We start from the raw sequence: 19124 nt of genomic DNA on the forward strand, positions 1-19124 counted from the left end.
CATTCAATATTTACATATTTGATGTAAATGTTATCAGGCCCTCCAGGCGAAGGGCTTCTCCCCATACACACCCATTGTAACTTCAAACTCCATTTTAACCTTGATAGATTCATTAAAAACACCCATATTTTTTTCTGGTGACGCATACTACCCTCCTAATATGTGAGCAGGCTGTGTTTTTTCAATAACTTTTTTCATTTATTTTTTTATAACATTTTATTATCTTAGACGGCACCCGGGAGCAGGTTGGGTTAGCGCCCCAGCCTGTGTCTTCCGTGAGGAAGAAGCCCAACAAATCCACGGTGAGGCCTTTAGGAGGGCCATTCAACTGCAGCAGCTGAATGGAATGTTTGGATTGGGGTCTGGTGCAACGCACAGGTTCTGAACCTGGTGAGAGCAGGAGAGGACCTGGTAAGACGTAGGAGGAGCCCGGCCAGGAGTCAACCCATAGAGCCTAGTTCTTCCACGCGCCAGAATGGCTCCCCAATCCTGGCAGAGTAGTTCCGGTGCTGCACATTGAGTGACCCTGTCTTTCCCTAATAGGACTGATCGTGGATAGCTACTGGGACGTAAGTCGGGACTTGATCAACCCCGGCTGGGTCACCTGGGCGAGGGTGTATGATGTTGCGAGACCCGAAACACCCGTCGACCCCAGGCTACATCACTGATGATACGTCCCAGCTGCATCCTTGTGATGTTTTTTACACTATTAGTTCTATTTATAGTGGCTCATAGGAATAGACTATGTGACAACCAGGAATAGTTTGGTGACCACCGGAGACTCGGTTGACGGCCGGAATTTAGACGGCACCCGGGAGCAGGTTGGGTTAGCGCCCCAGCCTGTGTCTTCCGTGAGGAAGAAGCCCAACAAATCCACGGTGAGGCCTTTAGGAGGGCCATTCAACTGCAGCAGCTGAATGGAATGTTTGGATTGGGGTCTGGTGCAACGCACAGGTTCTGAACCTGGTGAGAGCAGGAGAGGACCTGGTAAGACGTAGGAGGAGCCCGGCCAGGAGTCAACCCATAGAGCCTAGTTCTTCCACGCGCCAGAATGGCTCCCCAATCCTGGCAGAGTAGTTCCGGTGCTGCACATTGAGTGACCCTGTCTTTCCCTAATAGGACTGATCGTGGATAGCTACTGGGACGTAAGTCGGGACTTGATCAACCCCGGCTGGGTCACCTGGGCGAGGGTGTATGATGTGGCGAGACCCGAAACACCCGTCGACCCCAGGCTACATCACTGATGATACGTCCCAGCTGCATCCTTGTGATGTTTTTTACACTATTAGTTCTATTTATAGTGGCTCATAGGAATAGACTATGTGACAACCAGGAATAGTTTGGTGACCACCGGAGACTCGGTTGACGGCCGGAATTTAGACGGCACCCGGGAGCAGGTTGGGTTAGCGCCCCAGCCTGTGTCTTCCGTGAGGAAGAAGCCCAACAAATCCACGGTGAGGCCTTTAGGAGGGCCATTCAACTGCAGCAGCTGAATGGAATGTTTGGATTGGGGTCTGGTGCAACGCACAGGTTCTGAACCTGGTGAGAGCAGGAGAGGACCTGGTAAGACGTAGGAGGAGCCCGGCCAGGAGTCAACCCATAGAGCCTAGTTCTTCCACGCGCCAGAATGGCTCCCCAATCCTGGCAGAGTAGTTCCGGTGCTGCACATTGAGTGACCCTGTCTTTCCCTAATAGGACTGATCGTGGATAGCTACTGGGACGTAAGTCGGGACTTGATCAACCCCGGCTGGGTCACCTGGGCGAGGGTGTATGATGTTGCGAGACCCGAAACACCCGTCGACCCCAGGCTACATCACTGATGATACGTCCCAGCTGCATCCTTGTGATGTTTTTTACACTATTAGTTCTATTTATAGTGGCTCATAGGAATAGACTATGTGACAACCAGGAATAGTTTGGTGACCACCGGAGACTCGGTTGACGGCCGGAATTTAGACGGCACCCGGGAGCAGGTTGGGTTAGCGCCCCAGCCTGTGTCTTCCGTGAGGAAGAAGCCCAACAAATCCACGGTGAGGCCTTTAGGAGGGCCATTCAACTGCAGCAGCTGAATGGAATGTTTGGATTGGGGTCTGGTGCAACGCACAGGTTCTGAACCTGGTGAGAGCAGGAGAGGACCTGGTAAGACGTAGGAGGAGCCCGGCCAGGAGTCAACCCATAGAGCCTAGTTCTTCCACGCGCCAGAATGGCTCCCCAATCCTGGCAGAGTAGTTCCGGTGCTGCACATTGAGTGACCCTGTCTTTCCCTAATAGGACTGATCGTGGATAGCTACTGGGACGTAAGTCGGGACTTGATCAACCCCGGCTGGGTCACCTGGGCGAGGGTGTATGATGTTGCGAGACCCGAAACACCCGTCGACCCCAGGCTACATCACTGATGATACGTCCCAGCTGCATCCTTGTGATGTTTTTTACACTACTTGTATTTTTTTTTTCCATTTTCCCAAAGAATTATTAAAAATAAAAGAAAAAAGGTTATTGGAAAAACATGGCCTGCTCACGTTTTAGGAGGGTAGTATGAGTCACCAGAACAAAATGTGGGTGTTTTTAATGAATCTATCATGGATAAAATGGAGTTTGAAGTTACAATGGGTGTGTATGGGGAGAGGCCCTGGGCCTGGAGGGCCTGATAACATTTACATCAAATATCTACATATTGAATCAATCAAATTAAAATATGTTCAGGTTGTTCATAAAAGCCTGATTAGACGATAAAATGTTTTTTTTTTTTTTTTTTTTTTTAATAATTGGAATATCCCTTTAAGTTAATATATTTTCAACTGGAGGTCAATTCCATATGTTTAAGGTCAGGTCAAGGCATATCTTGCTTATCCAAGCAGACATGCAGAGTTGGTCACACATTGACTTGGGAATAACATGGATTCACCAGTCAGTGCTTTGACATGACAGCGGACAAAATATCTTCTGAGCAACTGGATGTTCTATGTCACACTCAACAATCAAAAAGCAGATGCTTCCACCAGAACAACAGGCTGCCACAGGGCAGTGTCCTGGCACCTCTCCTCTTCAACTTCTACACCAACGACCAGCCCCTACCAGAAGGTTGCAGCAGGTTCATCTACGCAGATGACCTAGCCATGACAGCGCAGCAGCATACCTTCCCAGAAGTGGAGTCAACCCTGGAACGAGGACTGTCAGATATGTCTGCATACTATCTGGAAAACCACCTGCGTCCAAACACTGGGAAGAACCAAATCTGCAGCTTCCATCTTAAAAAGAGGGAGGCCAAACGGGAGCTCAACATAACTTGGGACAGAATGAGGCTTGAAAACCACCAGCACCCACATCATCCCAGATGAATGTCTTGCTGGCCATGACCAACCTTGGGCTGTCTGGAAAACACTGAACCGTCTGCGGGTCGGTGAAGGACCCTGCAAGGCACCCGTGAAGACATTAGCATCTTCTGATGCAAGTGCGTGCGGTGAACCACAAACTATGGAACACATCATGAGATGTAGTGGACATGTCCTGGCTGAGCCAAATGCCGTTGCACTCTCCTGCGCCACCCACTGGAAAGACATGATATAGAAGATGGCCGGACATGAGGATGAACCAGTCAGTGCAGCTCTTTAATGTGTGTTCCTCCGCAGCATCGTAAAACGTATGCAGGGATCAGCACTGGAAATGTGGTTGCAGCATATGGTGACGCTGACAGACAAACTCAAATGGTGCCCTGAGTTAAAGTCATGAGGGCCCCTCAATGTGTATCAGCAGCACTCTTGAAGTGGTTTCTGCCAATTGGGATGAAGACAGTTAAACACATACCAGTAACTGGACATGTTCATCTCCATCCTACTGGCTGACAGTGGGTAGACTCCTTCATTCTCCATACACTTCTCAGAAAGAAGGTGAAATTAACTTGTCACCTTTCCCTCTCATGGAGTATACATGATGAAGTACGTATTCCTTGCCGACCATGTGCAGTATGCTTGATTGAATGGGAGACATACTGTAAGTCAACTTTTTTGCCGTGGCCATCTTGAATTATGCAAATGACAACCAAGGCAACCAAGCTAAAATTCCTCTCGGTCCCCATATGAATGTAAATCAACAACATCAAATGAAAAATTTAAAATAATTTTCATTCAGAAATGGAGGCTTCGTGTCACTGCAGACAGGCTCTGCTGCTGTAGAGTACAGACTACAAGTGACTACAAGTGAACACTGTTCTGTGTTGGATCACATCACGGCCCTTCTGTCCTATTGGTTGGCACTTGAACCCTGCTCTCCTGTCTCATCAAGGCTCCCCCGTTGCAGCTTGCATGCTCCCTGGCTGCTTGCCTACAACTTGCTCTGTGCTTGCACTATGCAAGTCTTTTGGTGCTCAAGCATGCTTAGTGCAATCAAGATGCAATCTTGCTTCTTCAAACCATGTGACTTCCATTGGGAATGAAAGGGCCATTGGGAATGAAAGGGCCAATGCTCTGCCCCCCGCCTCCTCCCAGAACTCTGAAAGAACATTTGTTTTTAATGTGTTTGGACGGCCATTGACTTTGAATGTGGGACTCCAAGAAAAGAAAACAGAAACCTTGGCGCCACATTACGCTGCCATACTTTTGCCTAGCAACTTGATTTAAACTTTAGAATGCTCAAACGACTTTGGACTTTTTCCGGCCAATAGGGACAAGCTGTAATTGATTAAGCCCCCCCCCCCCCCCCCCCCCCCCCTCCAGTTCACAGCATGGTACTGTCTTGAAACTTGGTGTCTGGACTTAAACTTATTACTTAAGCCCCGTCCCCTCTGAAGCCCCGCCCCTATCTTCCTATTGGCTCAGCTTTAAACAGCTATAACCCCAGTTTGCAGCATGGTCCTATCCTATTTTTACACCACAATCGAATGTTGTTTACCTGCATAATGGGGACACTTTTTAATTGTTTTGTATTTAATAGTCACTGGAAAATGTTTATTTGATATCAACATCTGATCTCAGTACTGTTGCCTGAAGTTGGACATGAGGACATGTTAATGCTTCAGTGCACTTGTTAAAGCACCGACAATGCAGCACTGTCCACCCATTACTAAATTAGAGTGACAGATAGACAAGTTAGAGATAGGAGAGAGATGGAAGATAATGTACACAGCCAGCCTACACCACCTCAACGACAAGATTAGAAGCAACTACAGACAGACTTTTTTTTTCTTCTTTTTACTTGTTGAACTGGTCACCGGACAACACGTGAAATGTCATGTGCAAATGTCCTATAGGGGCCAGAACAAATGCTACCAACTGTCACTGTTTGCTGCACTATATTAACTCTCCTACTGCCAGATTATTTATTTATTTATTGGGTCTGGTGCCATCAAAAAGCGGCTTACCTTTGCGACGTTATAGTAGATAGATAGACATTTTTTTTTTTTTTTTTTTTTGATTGTGCAATAGTGCACTTTGGTCTGCCAGGCAGCAGAGGGCGGCGTCATGCGAGAATGAATGTGAATTTGCCTGTTATGTGTTGCCGTACATTCAGACCAGTCACTGGCCACAGAGCCTCACAGCCAGAGGAAATCAACAAGGAAGTGAATTGGTCTCCGTTGATGTTAACGCATAATGGATTTTTTACACCATCACCGCGGAAAATGTGTTTACAGTACACGGCGGCGCGACCCCTCATCAGCTTAAGGACATCAACAAGGTAAACGAACGAGCGCCGTATTGGCGCGGAGGTCTCTTGAGAATTGGGGCGAACAGGAACGTCCAAAGCGGTATAAGAGTTAAAGGAGTTATAGGCAACCTTTTCTTGAAAAACGGACGCTAAAATAAAAATAATGTTTCGAAAATATTTTATAAAAAAGATTAAGCTTCATATATATTCAGAGTTGGCCTGACAATGGCCAAAATGATTATTCTGATCTGTACTCAGAGGATCACCACTTTCTAGTTTGCAACATGATTGATCTCGCTAGCATTGTCTATCATATTTACATATCTGCTGTTTCAGCCAAACATCTCTGCCTCGCTTTTGTTACAGAAATGCTGTTAAAGCCAAGCATCACCCTCATCACCCTCCCATCCATGAAAGGGGTTTTTGAGGACCAGCAGCAGGGACTGTGGATTTCTGAGGGTGCCAAGTTCACCATCAGCTGCTCCATCCAGCCACAGTACCCAGGAGGCTCCTTCCACCTCACCTTCATCGGATCCAACACAACACACAACCACACCCAATCAGCTGTCAGACACTCTGTCAACTTCCTCTTTCCTGCAGCAGACCACACCCACCAAGGGAACTACAGCTGTGTTTATCACATCAATGTTTTCAATCATGCCTTCTCCTCTGAGAGTGATTTCCTCTCTCTCACTGTCACAGGTAACCTGAATGAAACCAACATGAAAGTCAGTCAATCAGGCAAACCTGTTTGACTATTTTGACTCATGAAAGTGACATGAAGACATGTATATAAAGAGGTCATGACTGTGTTGTCCTTAATGGTAGCTAAAAATAAAAATAGCAGCATAAAGGATAAACAAATGGCATAATAATCAGTATCTCAACGGATAAACCAAACTGCTATACTTCTACTTCTACGTTTTACAGGCAACTTACTGAAACGTATCAGTTTTCACTCGTTCCTCTATTGTGTCTGTACAGAGCCTGATGATCTCAGGTTGGTGGGAGGAACCAGTCACTGTGCTGGTATACTGGAGATGAAACACCAGGAAGAGTGGAGATTATTGGATGGCTGGTCTAACTGGAACCTGAAGTCATCATCTGTAGTGTGTAGATTGTTGGACTGTGGCCCAGCTGTCTCAACAACGTGGAGCTCTGGTTCTACACATCAGCTTGCATGGTGGATTAGGTCTTCCTGTGTTGGCTCTGAGTCCTCATTGATGGAGTGTGGACAAATTAAATCTCGTAGCTCTTTGGACAGACTTGAGGTGATCTGTTCAGGTAACAAACTTTAAAGTTGCGAATCCCAATTTTGACAAAACCTTTTTCAATTGTTTTATTTTATTTTACCCCACACTCAAATAGAGTATTATTGTTACCCATCAAATGCACAGCATATTTATGTATTTATTTTATTTTATGTATTTATTTTTCTCCTGTTGTCTCTGTTCAGAACCTGGTGATATCAGGTTGGTGGGAGGAACCAGTCACTGTACTGGTAGACTGGAGATGAAACACCAGGGAGAGTGGAGGACAGTGCATCCTTATGACTGGAATCCGGGGTCATCATCTGTAGTGTGTAGACAGCTGGACTGTGACTCTGCTTTTTCAACAGAATGGAGTTCTGGTTCTACACGTCAACCTATATGGGAGATTGGAGCTTCCTGTGTTGGATCTGAATCTTCACTGAAGGACTGTGGAAAAATTAAGTCAGCAAGTTCCTCCTACAGACTGGAAGTGATCTGTTCAGGTAACCTTGGTGTTAAAGGTCATGGTGTCACCAAACCATAGCTTTCCATTAGAATGTGTGTTCTGATAGATATCACACACTTACTCATTCCCACCCTGTGACTGTAAAATAAATAGCAACAAACATAGTACAGCAAATAATAAGAGCAATCGTTGACTCGGTGATACAAGCATGAAAATTGGTAGGCCTACACATCATCTTTGGAGGCCACTCTTCAATTTAAGATACCGAGCCACTTGAAGATCAAATATGGCAGCCCCTGAAATCCAAGATGTCTGTCCAAAAACGTGCTTTTTTTCGCATGGCCAGCGGTATTTTTGAAAAGAATGGGATTTGAAGAGTACATGTACCAAAGTTCATGTTTGCATCACCAAGTGAACGGTTTTTTACTTAAAAGCAAACAAAGCTGATTTCTTCAGACAGGACTCTTCTTCTGCTGAACCCTCAAAACAGAAGCTTCTCATGGAGTGAAAATTTCCAAATTGGGCCCAAGTGTCAATATTTTTGTGGCCACCATTACTTTTCAGCACTGCTATAACCCTCGTGGGCATGGAGTTCACCAGAGCTTCACAGGTTGCCACTGGAACCCTATCCACTGAGCCACCGTATCCCCCTGCCACTGGAACCCTCTTCGACTCCTCCCTTGTGACATCACTGAGCTGGTGGATGTTAATATGGTCGATTTTGCTTTTCAGCATATTTGTGCCTATACTTTTGTGATGTCAATCACCAAATCACCAAATAGACCTCCCATAGAATGTTTCTGACCATTTGCAAACAGGAGTCAAGTTTTATATCTAAATCATAAAGTTGTTTTAATGTTTTACATTTAAAAACAGGCATTATAGGTGAACTCAGGGATTAAAGCAAAAAATAATAAGTAAAACTCAAGACTTGATTTAGATGTTATAAAACTTGACTCCTGTTTGCAAATGGTCAGAAACATTTGGTGATTTGGTGATTGACATCACAAAAGTAGAGGCAAAAATATGCTGAAAAGTAAAATCGACCATATTAACATCCACCAGCTCTGTGATGTCGTCATGGAGGAGTGTAAGAGGGTTCCAGTGGCAACCTGTGAAGCTCTGGTGAACTCCATGCCCAAGAGGGTTATAGCAGTGCTGAAAAGTAATGGTGGCCACAAAGATATTGACGCTTGGGCCCAATTTGGACATGTTCACTCCTTGAGAAGCTTTGAGGGTTCACCAGAAGAAGAGTCCTGTCTGAAGAAATCAGCTGCTTTTAAATGAAGAACCGTTCACTTGGTGATGCAAGCATGAACTTTGGTACATGTATACATGTCAATCAATCAATCAATTAATCAATCAATCAACCTAATGTATTTTTTTCTCTTCCGCTCTCTATGATCAACCTATACACCACAAAACAGACAGTTGAACAAATACACTTTTTTTACTGCTTTACTATTTCATTGTCTTATTACAGAGTCTTATGTCAGGTTGGTGGGAGGAACAAGTCGCTGTACTGGTATACTGGAGATGAAACACCAGAGAGAATGGAGACCAGTGGCCGATTTTACATCAGTCTGGAACCTGAAGTCATCATCTGTAGTGTGTAGACAGCTGGACTGTGGCTCTGCTGTTTCAACAACATGGAGTTCTGGTTCTACACGTCAACCTGTATGGTGGATTACATCTACCTGTTTTGGATCTGAATCTTCACTGAGGGAGTGTGGAAAGATTAAGTCTCATAGTTCATGGGACAGACTTGAGGTGATCTGTTCAGGTGACAACAAATAGTTCTACAATATGACAGTAATGCATACAGTATTTAAAATATCTATCTGTCTGTCTGTCTGTCTGTCTGTCTGTCTGTCTGTCTGTCTGTCTGTCTGTCTGTCTGTCTGGCTGTCTGGCTGTCTGTCTCTCTGTTGATAGTTTGACAAACTTTATTGAAATGTTAACTTAACATTGCATTTTTTTCAGTCAGTATATTGTATAATTGTTATTGTTATTGTGCACATGCACATTAGGGGAGACGGAATCTCAGCTATTTCATGAATTGGATTGTGACGATTTGTCAATCATCAAATATCATTCGCCCAAATTGCAGCACTGAAATAAATGTGTAAACAAGTACAGTGGTCATCCAAGCAGTGAATCAATATACTTTCTGGTAGGTTTTATTTTTCTTTCTTTCTCTTTCTTTCTTTCTTTCTTTCTTTCTTTCTTTCTTTCTTTCTTTCTTTGTCCTTTTCTCTTTATGCCAACTGTTTGCGGTAGAATCAGTTGTAGCATTTTTACTGGGTAATCTTTACAATATTTACCCAATGACATGCTGCGGCATGGCTCTGAAGCTAACAACACTGCAGGGCTCAATACCCTTCTTAAATAGGACAGTTTAGAGGTCAGCGATTCAGGAGTCCCAAGTTGGTGTTGTCTGCACTCCAAGAAGGCTGCACGTACACTGTCTTGCACGCGCGGCGCGCGCGCACCAGTCATGTTGCCATACCTTAGCAACAGGCATGATACATTTATTTTAAGAAGTACATTCTATTTTTCCCCCCGTTTCTACGGTTTCTTGGGCTGGATATGGCAGCCTGGAACGGTTGTTCAAGTGCAGCTAAACTTGGCATGTTAGTAAACATGCCACAATTAACAATAATGCATTGCACCTGTGCAGCTGACCTGCGGAACCTACCATTTTGTCAAGAGTGGAGAATATAATTATAATACCTTGTTAAAGTGACCATTATGTTATATTTTGCATTTGTAGTTATTTTACTGTAATCTATCAACACAATAACCAGAACAGAATAGACAAAGCGACATTCATGGATTTATATTGAAAAGTAACTTTTATTTCCCCCCCCTGGACCCAGGGTATGGCAGCTGCATACCCCTGCCATACCCAATTGACGCCCCTGGTGTTCTTTTGTCGTCAGAGCCAGCATGTTTGGTTGGGGAGTAAGCTACGATGGCTCTTGAGGGCAGGGTTTTCCTGGAATGACACTGTGATGATGTGCTCTGATATGTGTTTGACGCCAATCAGTAGTTTCTATGACTCTATGCCAACAAGGATCCCCACTCAGCCTATCACTGCCTGGGGTGCATTCTGCCATATTGATCCCTTGTAGAGGTCATCCTTGTCTAGTCTTCTCCTGTAGGCTCATGGGCGTCAATTGGGTATGGCAGGGGTATGCAGCTGCCATACCCTGGGTCCAGGGGGGAAATAAAAGTTACTTTTAAATATAAATCCATGAATGTCTCTTTGTCTATCTGTGCTGGTTATTATGTTGTTAAATTACAGTAAAATAACTACAAATGCAAAATTTTATAAAATGGTCACTAAGGTATTATAATTATATTCTCCACACTTGTATTCTCCCCATCTTGACAAAATGGTACAGGTGCAATTCATTATTGTTAATTGTGGCATGTTTACTATAACCTATGCCAAGTTTAGCTGCACTTGAACAACCGTTCCGGCAGCCATATCCAGCCCAAGAAACCGTAGAAACGGGGGAAAAATGTAATGTACTTCTTAAAATAAATGTATCATGCCTGTTGCTAACGTATGGCAACATGACTGGTGTCTTGCACGTGCGCCTTCGCGCGTGTGCAAGACACCAGTCATGTTGCCATATCTTAGCTTTTTCGGAACTGACGCCACTGTGGCTGTGTGACAAATATCATTTTTTTTTCTGGGTATTCCTTTTCTTTTTCTTTATTTTTTTTGTATCTTTTTTACCTAAATTTACGCACCCAATATAACATTAGCAGCAACATTTGGCACACGTGGCCCATCAGAACACTGGCAGTCAATCTATCAATTCGGAATGATCAATCGGAATAACAGGCATATTTTATACCATTGTTTTGGGTTGAGGTTGGCACATTTCATTCAGGTTCTTTTTTTTTATCTCACTCACGTCACTTTGTCTGCTGACCTTACTCAGCAACAAAATAAAAATAAAATAAACAAAAATTAAAATAAAAGAATTCACTGGAGGCAAGCAGTGATCACCCCATGATGTGCACTGCAATGTAGTTTCAAATGCACAACATTGCAGATGCTTTTTTGAGAGTAAAAAAAAAAAAAGAAAAAAAAGAAGAGGAAGACATGCATGACATGCATTGGTTAAATGTACAGTATTTCTTGTTTAATCATTTGTAATATATTTGTTAGCTCAAAAATTGTCTGCCATAATTACACGTCACATAATATGTCTTGTTACAGATCTGCTGTTTAAGCCAAACATCACCCTCTTAAACGGGATTTCTGAGGTTCAGCAACAGCAGCAGCTGGTGGTGGAGGGTTCACACTTCAGCATCAGCTGCTCCATCCAGCCACAGTACCCAGGAGGCTCCTTCCACCTCACCTTCACTGGATCCAACACGACCCACAGCCACGCCCAGCCAGCTGTCAGTCACTCTGCCAACTTCCTGTTCCCTGCAGCAGACCACACCCACCAAGGGAACTACAGCTGTGTTTATCACATCGATGTGTTCAATCATAACTTCTCCTCTGGGAGTGAGTTAATCTCTCTCACTGTCACAGGTAACCTGAATGAAAATGTTCATAAGACATTAAACTTAGTCAAACAGTCAAATATGAAAGTGACATGAAAACATGTATATAGCCTACATAGGTCATTAACTCTGTGTATCAAATGATAGCTACACTTTTAGTGGTGAGAGTCCCATCACCATGATAACCAACCTTTTTTTGTTTAAATCAAGCCATTGATTGTCTTAATTACTTGCGCCCGTCAGAAAAGCGCGGTGACGGATTGCACACATTATAACACTTTAATATAATAAATATATTAAATAATTTCTATAATATAACATATATAACATTATATATATATATATAATATATATATATATATATATATATATATATATATATATATATCACTAATGACATCATCAGTGATGTCATTGGCAATGTCATCAGTGATGTTATATAATAGTTATATATCCAGTGATGTCATCTGTGTTATTAGTGATGTCATCTTAACTCTGGCTATATGTATGTGTCTATATGTATATATTTTTTTTTCTTCATTTTTTTCGTATTGTATATTTATTGTATCGTATTGTATCTCTAAATTTTATTTATTTTTTTCGTTACTATAATATAATGTTTTAACATTTTGTGAAGAGGGTTAGAGGGTTTACAGAAATACACACTTAAGAAAAGGCGCAAGTTTGCTCCTCGTCAGAGTCATAGTCTGTAAAAAAGATATGGACGACGCGAAGCCATTGGTTCCTCTGCGGCGAAAATGACGCTTTTTTGTCCCTTGTATGGGTGTCGCCATCATTGTTTGAATGGTACCCCAGGAATCATAAGGAATGCTATTGGCTGCCAACGGTCACTTGCAAACGCAGGGATACATGGGAGAATGTGGTCAGAGCCTCCCGAAATACAGCACACGTAGAAGAACACAGCCGGCTGGTATCAGTTTAGTTGGCCACGCCCCCCGCAACTTTATCATCAATTTTAACATAAATGGGACCATATTTGCACAAAACGCATATCATGGTAATTGAAAGGCAGTTTTTCACTAGCGACATGAACCATAAAGTATTTATGACGATGTTTATTAAGGTTAGAAAATCAAAGAGGAAAATGAATGGGGTCCAGTGGAGAACAAATCTTTTTGGTACCTCGCGGGGGAAAACAGTGCAACTAGCGGCCAATCATGGGATCTTTCTCTTCCGGGAAAGCTTCATGAATAATCCAGCCAACAACACCTCTGGTCAGAGTGCAGTCTTGTTGTGTTCTGATAATAAAGTTATTCATTCCCACCCGTGAATTTCACGGGTATCAATATAATAACAACAGGAGAGTCAAAGGACATTAGAACAGATAAACCAACCTGCTTTACTGCTAGATATGTTTTATTCCAAAAGTAACATCACATGTTTACAGCTTATTCTATTGTCTCTTTTCAGATTCTGATGATGTCAAGTTGGTGGGAGGAATCAGTCACTGTGCTGGTATACTGGAGATGAAACACCAGGGCGAATGGAGACCAGTGGCTTATTTTACTTCAGACTGGAACGAATGGTCCTCATCTGTAGTGTGTAGACAGCTGGATTGTGGCTCTTTTGTTTCAACAGAATATAGGTCTGGTTCTACACGTCAACCTGTATGGTGGATTACATCTCCCTGTGTTGGATACGAATCTTCACTGAAGGAGTGTAGCACAATTAAGTCTGGTAATTCTTGGGACAGACTGGTGCTGATCTGCTCAGGTAACAAATGATGACTTTAAAGGCCCTTTTCCACTGCGCCCGATAACTATATTCATGGGTTCAATTTGTAGTCCTACAGTGGCCATGTTGAGGACCAACACAGGTGTTTCACTTGTCTGATTGGCATAGAATTAATGTTCTACATTAGGGATGCGGAGATAATCCGGTATGGATCGTAATCGCGATACGAGTGAATTGGTTCATTCAGTGTGGATCGGTACAATTGACGGCTGGAATCGTGATGTATCGTATCGTGAGTGTCTGGATCAGTAAACTCCACGGTTGGATCGTTTTTTGCATAATAGTATTTCATTCTATCCGAGGCGCATTGAATGCCCCATCAGCCCTCCCCCCAAAAAAGCCCTTGTAGCGACTCGACAGACCTGCGTCTTCCACACACAGTCTATGCTTCCACAGCGCACTGAGCTTGAGCGAGCAGCTCAGCGGAGCGCAGTGAACACCCGACCAAGCCGACTGCAGATACAGACAGGACAGCACCCGTGAGCCCACGGGTTAAAAATGCAAGATTAGTACCACGTTTAGCTTTATAACATCCCTTTCCAATGTTTGCTGATTTGATCCGTTGTTGTCACTGGACTGGAGTACGCTGCGTGATATTATGTTCCACATTCCACACCTGTTTGTTCTTCTTGTCGAGTCTTCGACGGAATTGATTTAAACAAAGCAGAAGCTTCCGCGCTTTAACTACACACACGTATGAACTACAACAACGATACTGGGCGTGCAGCTAGCGATTAAAACAAAGTATTTTATACTGTTTCACAACTTGTTACTGTTGCTTACTGAGGCTGGAGCCTGATTTATACTTGGCAGCTCGACGGTGTCGCGCACGCACCTAAATAGCAGACCTACAAGCTCACAACGCAACGCGTTGTGGCTCAAATATCTACGTTTTAAAACATTTTGGCTAGAAATGGCAAAATCCTAGATTCTATTAGCCTAGTTCCAGACCCTGAATCGCTAGCCACACCCCTTTACATTTTTTGTTTTGGCGATTCAGGGGTCTAGAAGTGCTCTCATTGAAGAGTCCTGCCTCGGTTGAAAATCCGTACGGCGAATCAGCGTCGTGAATCAGCGTCTTGTGATCAGCGTGGGTGGGGGTTTCCCAGAACTCATGAGTGTTTCCAAGTACAACAGCTCCGCCGCCGTACCGTACCGCGCATCGCGGCGCGCTAAAATGTGGTAAATTGCGGTAAAATGCGATCGTATCGATCTCGCTATGAAACACCAGTAGCAGGCATGTTATGTTGTGTTTGATTACTAGTTCGTAGTGCTCCTATTCTGACTGTTTCTTTGGTTAGCAAGTAGCACTAGCAAGCAACAGGCTAGCCACTAGCCAGCCACACATAACAAGCATGATAACAACACTATGTCATGTGTTGGTCGGTGAACCAATCGCTGAAGACTGCCTCTTTTTGGCAACGCCCATCCCTGCAATCGCCCTCAGGGGAAGAACTTTCAGACTGAATAATGAAGTGAAACGAAATGTCAATTCAGGCTGAGTGTCAGGCTAAGATTCTATTCATACAATATAATAATAATACAGGTCAAGGATCCTTAACTGAGAAGAATGAGATCAAGCAGGGACCCCCACTGTAAGCTATTTTAGACTACTGTAGGCTATTATATAAAACTGTTGCAGATTAAAATTTGTCAGAGACTTGTTTGACAGCACTATATCATCAGTGACATTAATACATTACTATGTTGTGTTTATTTGTTCAAACATTATCTTTTATATTAATATGATGGATTTATGTTATTCATTATAATCCATGAATTATTATCTCTTAAACCCTCAATAAGTGTTAATGTATTGCCTATTGTTCCCCTATAGGGTTGCTACTTGCTAGGGTTCAATTGGTTACTGTAAAAACTATTAATATTTGGCCGCCTCACATAACTCTGAGGACCCTTGGGGTCCCTGACCACCTGTTGAGGATGTAATGATATATAATAATGATATACCATAGTATTAATCAAACAATTCTACCAGCCAGCAAGGAGTGTTCTCCCAGATTTCAATAAGTTGGGTTGTTAAGGCCCTCTTACATATAACAACTTGGTAAAGATTTCTCAGTCTTAATAAAATCGGGGCTATTTGCGGCGCGCTCCCGTGACTCAGTCGTCACTCAATCGTTAAATGTGAGGTAGTGGTCCGACTCGATTTTTACCCCAACTTGAGACCCAGATTATGTTACGAGAATATCAAACTGGTTTAATATTTTCACAAATCGGGGCTGAGTCTGAATGAATACAATGACGTAGCCTAGCCTACAACCAAAACAGAACAAGCCAAAAGCCAAGCCATTCATTCCCCAAAAGACGCTGCCTGAGCTGCCAGCCTGGTCGTTGTTGGATCGGCTACTACGACAGCCCTTTATTAGTTATTTCTCTGCGTTTCCATTATTCCAAACATTCAACGTTGATAATAGTTGATAGGATCGATATGCGCCAGCTAGACTGAGAGGAGAGAACTATAGAGGAGAGCCCTGGAGAGGCAGAGGGCTGAGGGAGGAAGGCGGAGCTCGGTGTGTGTGTGTGTGTGTGTGTGTGTGCGCTGTGCACTGCATGTGCATTGATGGAAAAAAGTAATCAAGTAAAAGTATCAATACTGCAATACTGTGATGCGACGCGCTGTGACTGAGCTTGTAGATCGGCTATTTTCATTTATGGTTAGCCTAATGCTTTATAATAATATTATAATTTATTTAGGAACACAAGGCTATATAATAGGCATTTCAGCAAATAAAAGGGAATCTTGAACCAGTCTTTACAAAATCTTTAGAGGCATACACATCTAACAACTGAAATCTTTGAAAAATCATCCTACAGTCTTTGGGGAGTCTTTTTCAAATCTTATAGTGTGAGGGGTAGTCTTAAAGAAATCTTTCCCAAATCTGTCCACAATCTTACCAAAGTTGTTAGGTGTAAGGCTAGCTTTAGACAGAGCCTAGTACTACAGTGAAACAATAAATTGTTTGGAAATTAAATGTAATGCATTTTTAGTAATTTTTTGGGGGGGAAATTTACATGGGCTTTAATATAAATCCTTTGCATTGTGTTGAATCGCACCGAATCGTGAATCGTATCGCATCGTAAGGACCAGGGGTGTATCGCAAAGTATCGTGAATCATATCGCATCGTATCGGGGTCAGGGGTGAATCGTGATGTATCGTATCGGCAAGATTTCAATGTATCGCAATTATATTATATCGCTGGTAGTGTATCGTGATGCGTATCCTATCGCCTCAGTGGTCGAGATTCGCATCCCTATTCTACATCAATCAGAACACCTGTGTTGGTTCTCAGTATGGACGCTGTAGGACTACAAATTGAACCCATGAATATATATTTTTTCCATTGAAGTTAATGAGAGTGGACGGTAGCGTCCACACCACAGCGATAACGCCGACATAATTGACGACATATCGTTAAAAGCAGTTTCAGTTTTCCCTGTAGGTGATGGCCTTCCTCCAATCAGGATAGAGTGGGGGCCTTCCTCCAATCATGATCAAGTGGGGCGGGCCTTATGCACGGCTGACATAGAAGCATCTATCTTTCGTGTGGAAGGTCGCGCCGTCTGGACCAGGATTATTTTCCTATTCTAGAACAGTGGTCGTCTTTTCAATGCTCGCGTGCGACGCAGGATCTGTCAGTCAGTGTGTCTGTATGTCTATTGCCAGATGGACAATTTTACAAATGTTGTGTGTGTGTGCTTAGGACCAGCAACAGGGGCTGCAGGTGTTTGATGGTTTCAACTTCACCATCAGCTGCTCCATCCAGGAGGGTCCTTCCACCTAACCTTCACTGGATCCAGCCACGCCCAGCCAGCTGTCAATCACTCTGCCAGCTTCCTGTTTCCTGCAGCAGACCACATCCACCAAGAGAACTACAGCCAGGGACGTGCTGGCCATTGGGAAAAGCGGGACAACTCCCCAACGGCCTGTTCATTCCGGCCGGCCATTAGGAAAAAATTAAAAATAAAATGTCGGCCTTCGTTCCATTTTGGGGGCTGGGCGGCCAACAAAGTAAATCGTCACTGTCGGGCAGAAACCTCGTATCTCCAAGTTTCAAATGTGTAAATTTTGTCGCAAAGCAAAGCCCTGCTTCATCATACAAGGCCATCGCACAAAAGTAGTGAAAACAGCAGATCTACAAGCACACGTGTGCTTGTAGATCGGCTGTTTTCACTAGTTTAATTAATTTCTTAAATGATAAATACAAAACAAACGGCTTTGGACATACAAGGTATCCACCCGACGACGACGAAATATAACTCATGTAATTGGCCCACTGGCTTGTCACTTGTCATGATCTGAAATGACAAATTTTTGAGTAGCAGCAGCGCTATAGAGAGAGAGATCTCTATAGCGCGCAATGAGGGCCTCTCCAACTCTTTTTCCTGGGCTGAATCAGGGGCCCAGCACGTCCCTGACTACAGCTGTGTTCATTACATTATTTCTGTTTATTAATGGTAACTTCTCCTCTGTGAGATCCTCTCTTACTTTCACACGTAACCTGAATGAGTCACAACGTGAAACTCAGCCAATCAGGCAAACATGATTGAGTGACATATGAATTCAGAAATATTAGAATAACACTTTTTTTTTATTGAGGATTGAGCTTTTATGAATTATTTGTGATGATCTTAACCTGTCTCTCACAGCTTCTAATTTGACATTTAACATAATCAGTAATCAATTGATTAATTGTGTTCAATGGAGCACAATGGAAGCAAGCCCCCTGGGGCTTTTTTGCGTTATCGTTTCATATTAGCGTACGTTTTGACTGTACTACCTATACTGTTAACAATCCTGTTAATGTATTCATCAACCAGCGAACCAATCAATCAATCAATTAAAGAATACATCTTTACTGTAATACTGTTGGAGGGGAAATAATCAGTTGAGGGCATGCGAGCCAGAAACGTCCGCACTTTAGGATGCAATAAATTAATTTTCTTTAAATAAAGCCCATAAGTGTTTAGTTGTTTTCTTCTTACTGTAATACTGTTGTCACTAATTACCATGAAAATAAACAAATCAAGTTTCCCACAAACATCTGATTCTTCTTAAAAAAGAAAACAAAGAATGGAAAAATACCGGAAATAGTCGACCTACAAGCTCACAATGCAGCGCGATGCGGCGCATTATGAGCTTGCAGATCGGCTATGATTCTGCGTGTGAAACTTCAATTGAGTCTAATCAAGCTTTACTGGAGATGAGGAGCAGTTAGGGCATGGATTTCAACATTCAAGTGCTGCATTCAAGTTCAGAACAATTAAAAAAAGGGAACTCTTGAATGCTGCCTTCGAGTATGGCAGACTTTGAGGTCACTTGTTCTAAATGATTGTCACCAATAATGAATGGGTCTAAATAATTATTTTAATTAATACTTTTGTAAAAGAAATGGGAACAGTCTAAACTATTATTACTGTATATTTTCTATTTATGTATGTTTACATTTCCTGTGTTATTTAA

At 43.0% G+C, this 19124-nt stretch overlaps 1 protein-coding gene across 4 annotated transcripts in view; it reads left to right on the forward strand.

Moving 5' to 3' along the window:
- LOC308305846 (scavenger receptor cysteine-rich type 1 protein M160-like) overlaps positions 1 to 19124 on the forward strand; it is a 66945-nt gene extending 47821 nt beyond the window's left edge. For all 4 annotated transcript variants that reach the window (XM_080750731.1, XM_080750730.1, XM_080750732.1 and 1 more), the window contains 7 exons: positions 6007 to 6342; positions 6625 to 6924; positions 7097 to 7393; positions 8840 to 9139; positions 11594 to 11914; positions 13318 to 13620; positions 17365 to 19124. In XM_080750731.1, coding sequence (XP_080606857.1) covers positions 6007 to 6342; positions 6625 to 6924; positions 7097 to 7393; positions 8840 to 9139; positions 11594 to 11914; positions 13318 to 13620; positions 17365 to 17393 — 1886 coding nt within the window. In that variant the 3' untranslated portion in view covers positions 17394 to 19124. The remainder of the gene's footprint in view (positions 1 to 6006; positions 6343 to 6624; positions 6925 to 7096; positions 7394 to 8839; positions 9140 to 11593; positions 11915 to 13317; positions 13621 to 17364) is intronic.

Source organism: Nannobrachium achirus (assembly GCF_963921795.1).
Source record: "Nannobrachium achirus genome assembly, chromosome: 2".
In the NCBI taxonomy this organism is placed as follows: domain Eukaryota; kingdom Metazoa; phylum Chordata; class Actinopteri; order Myctophiformes; family Myctophidae; genus Nannobrachium; species Nannobrachium achirus.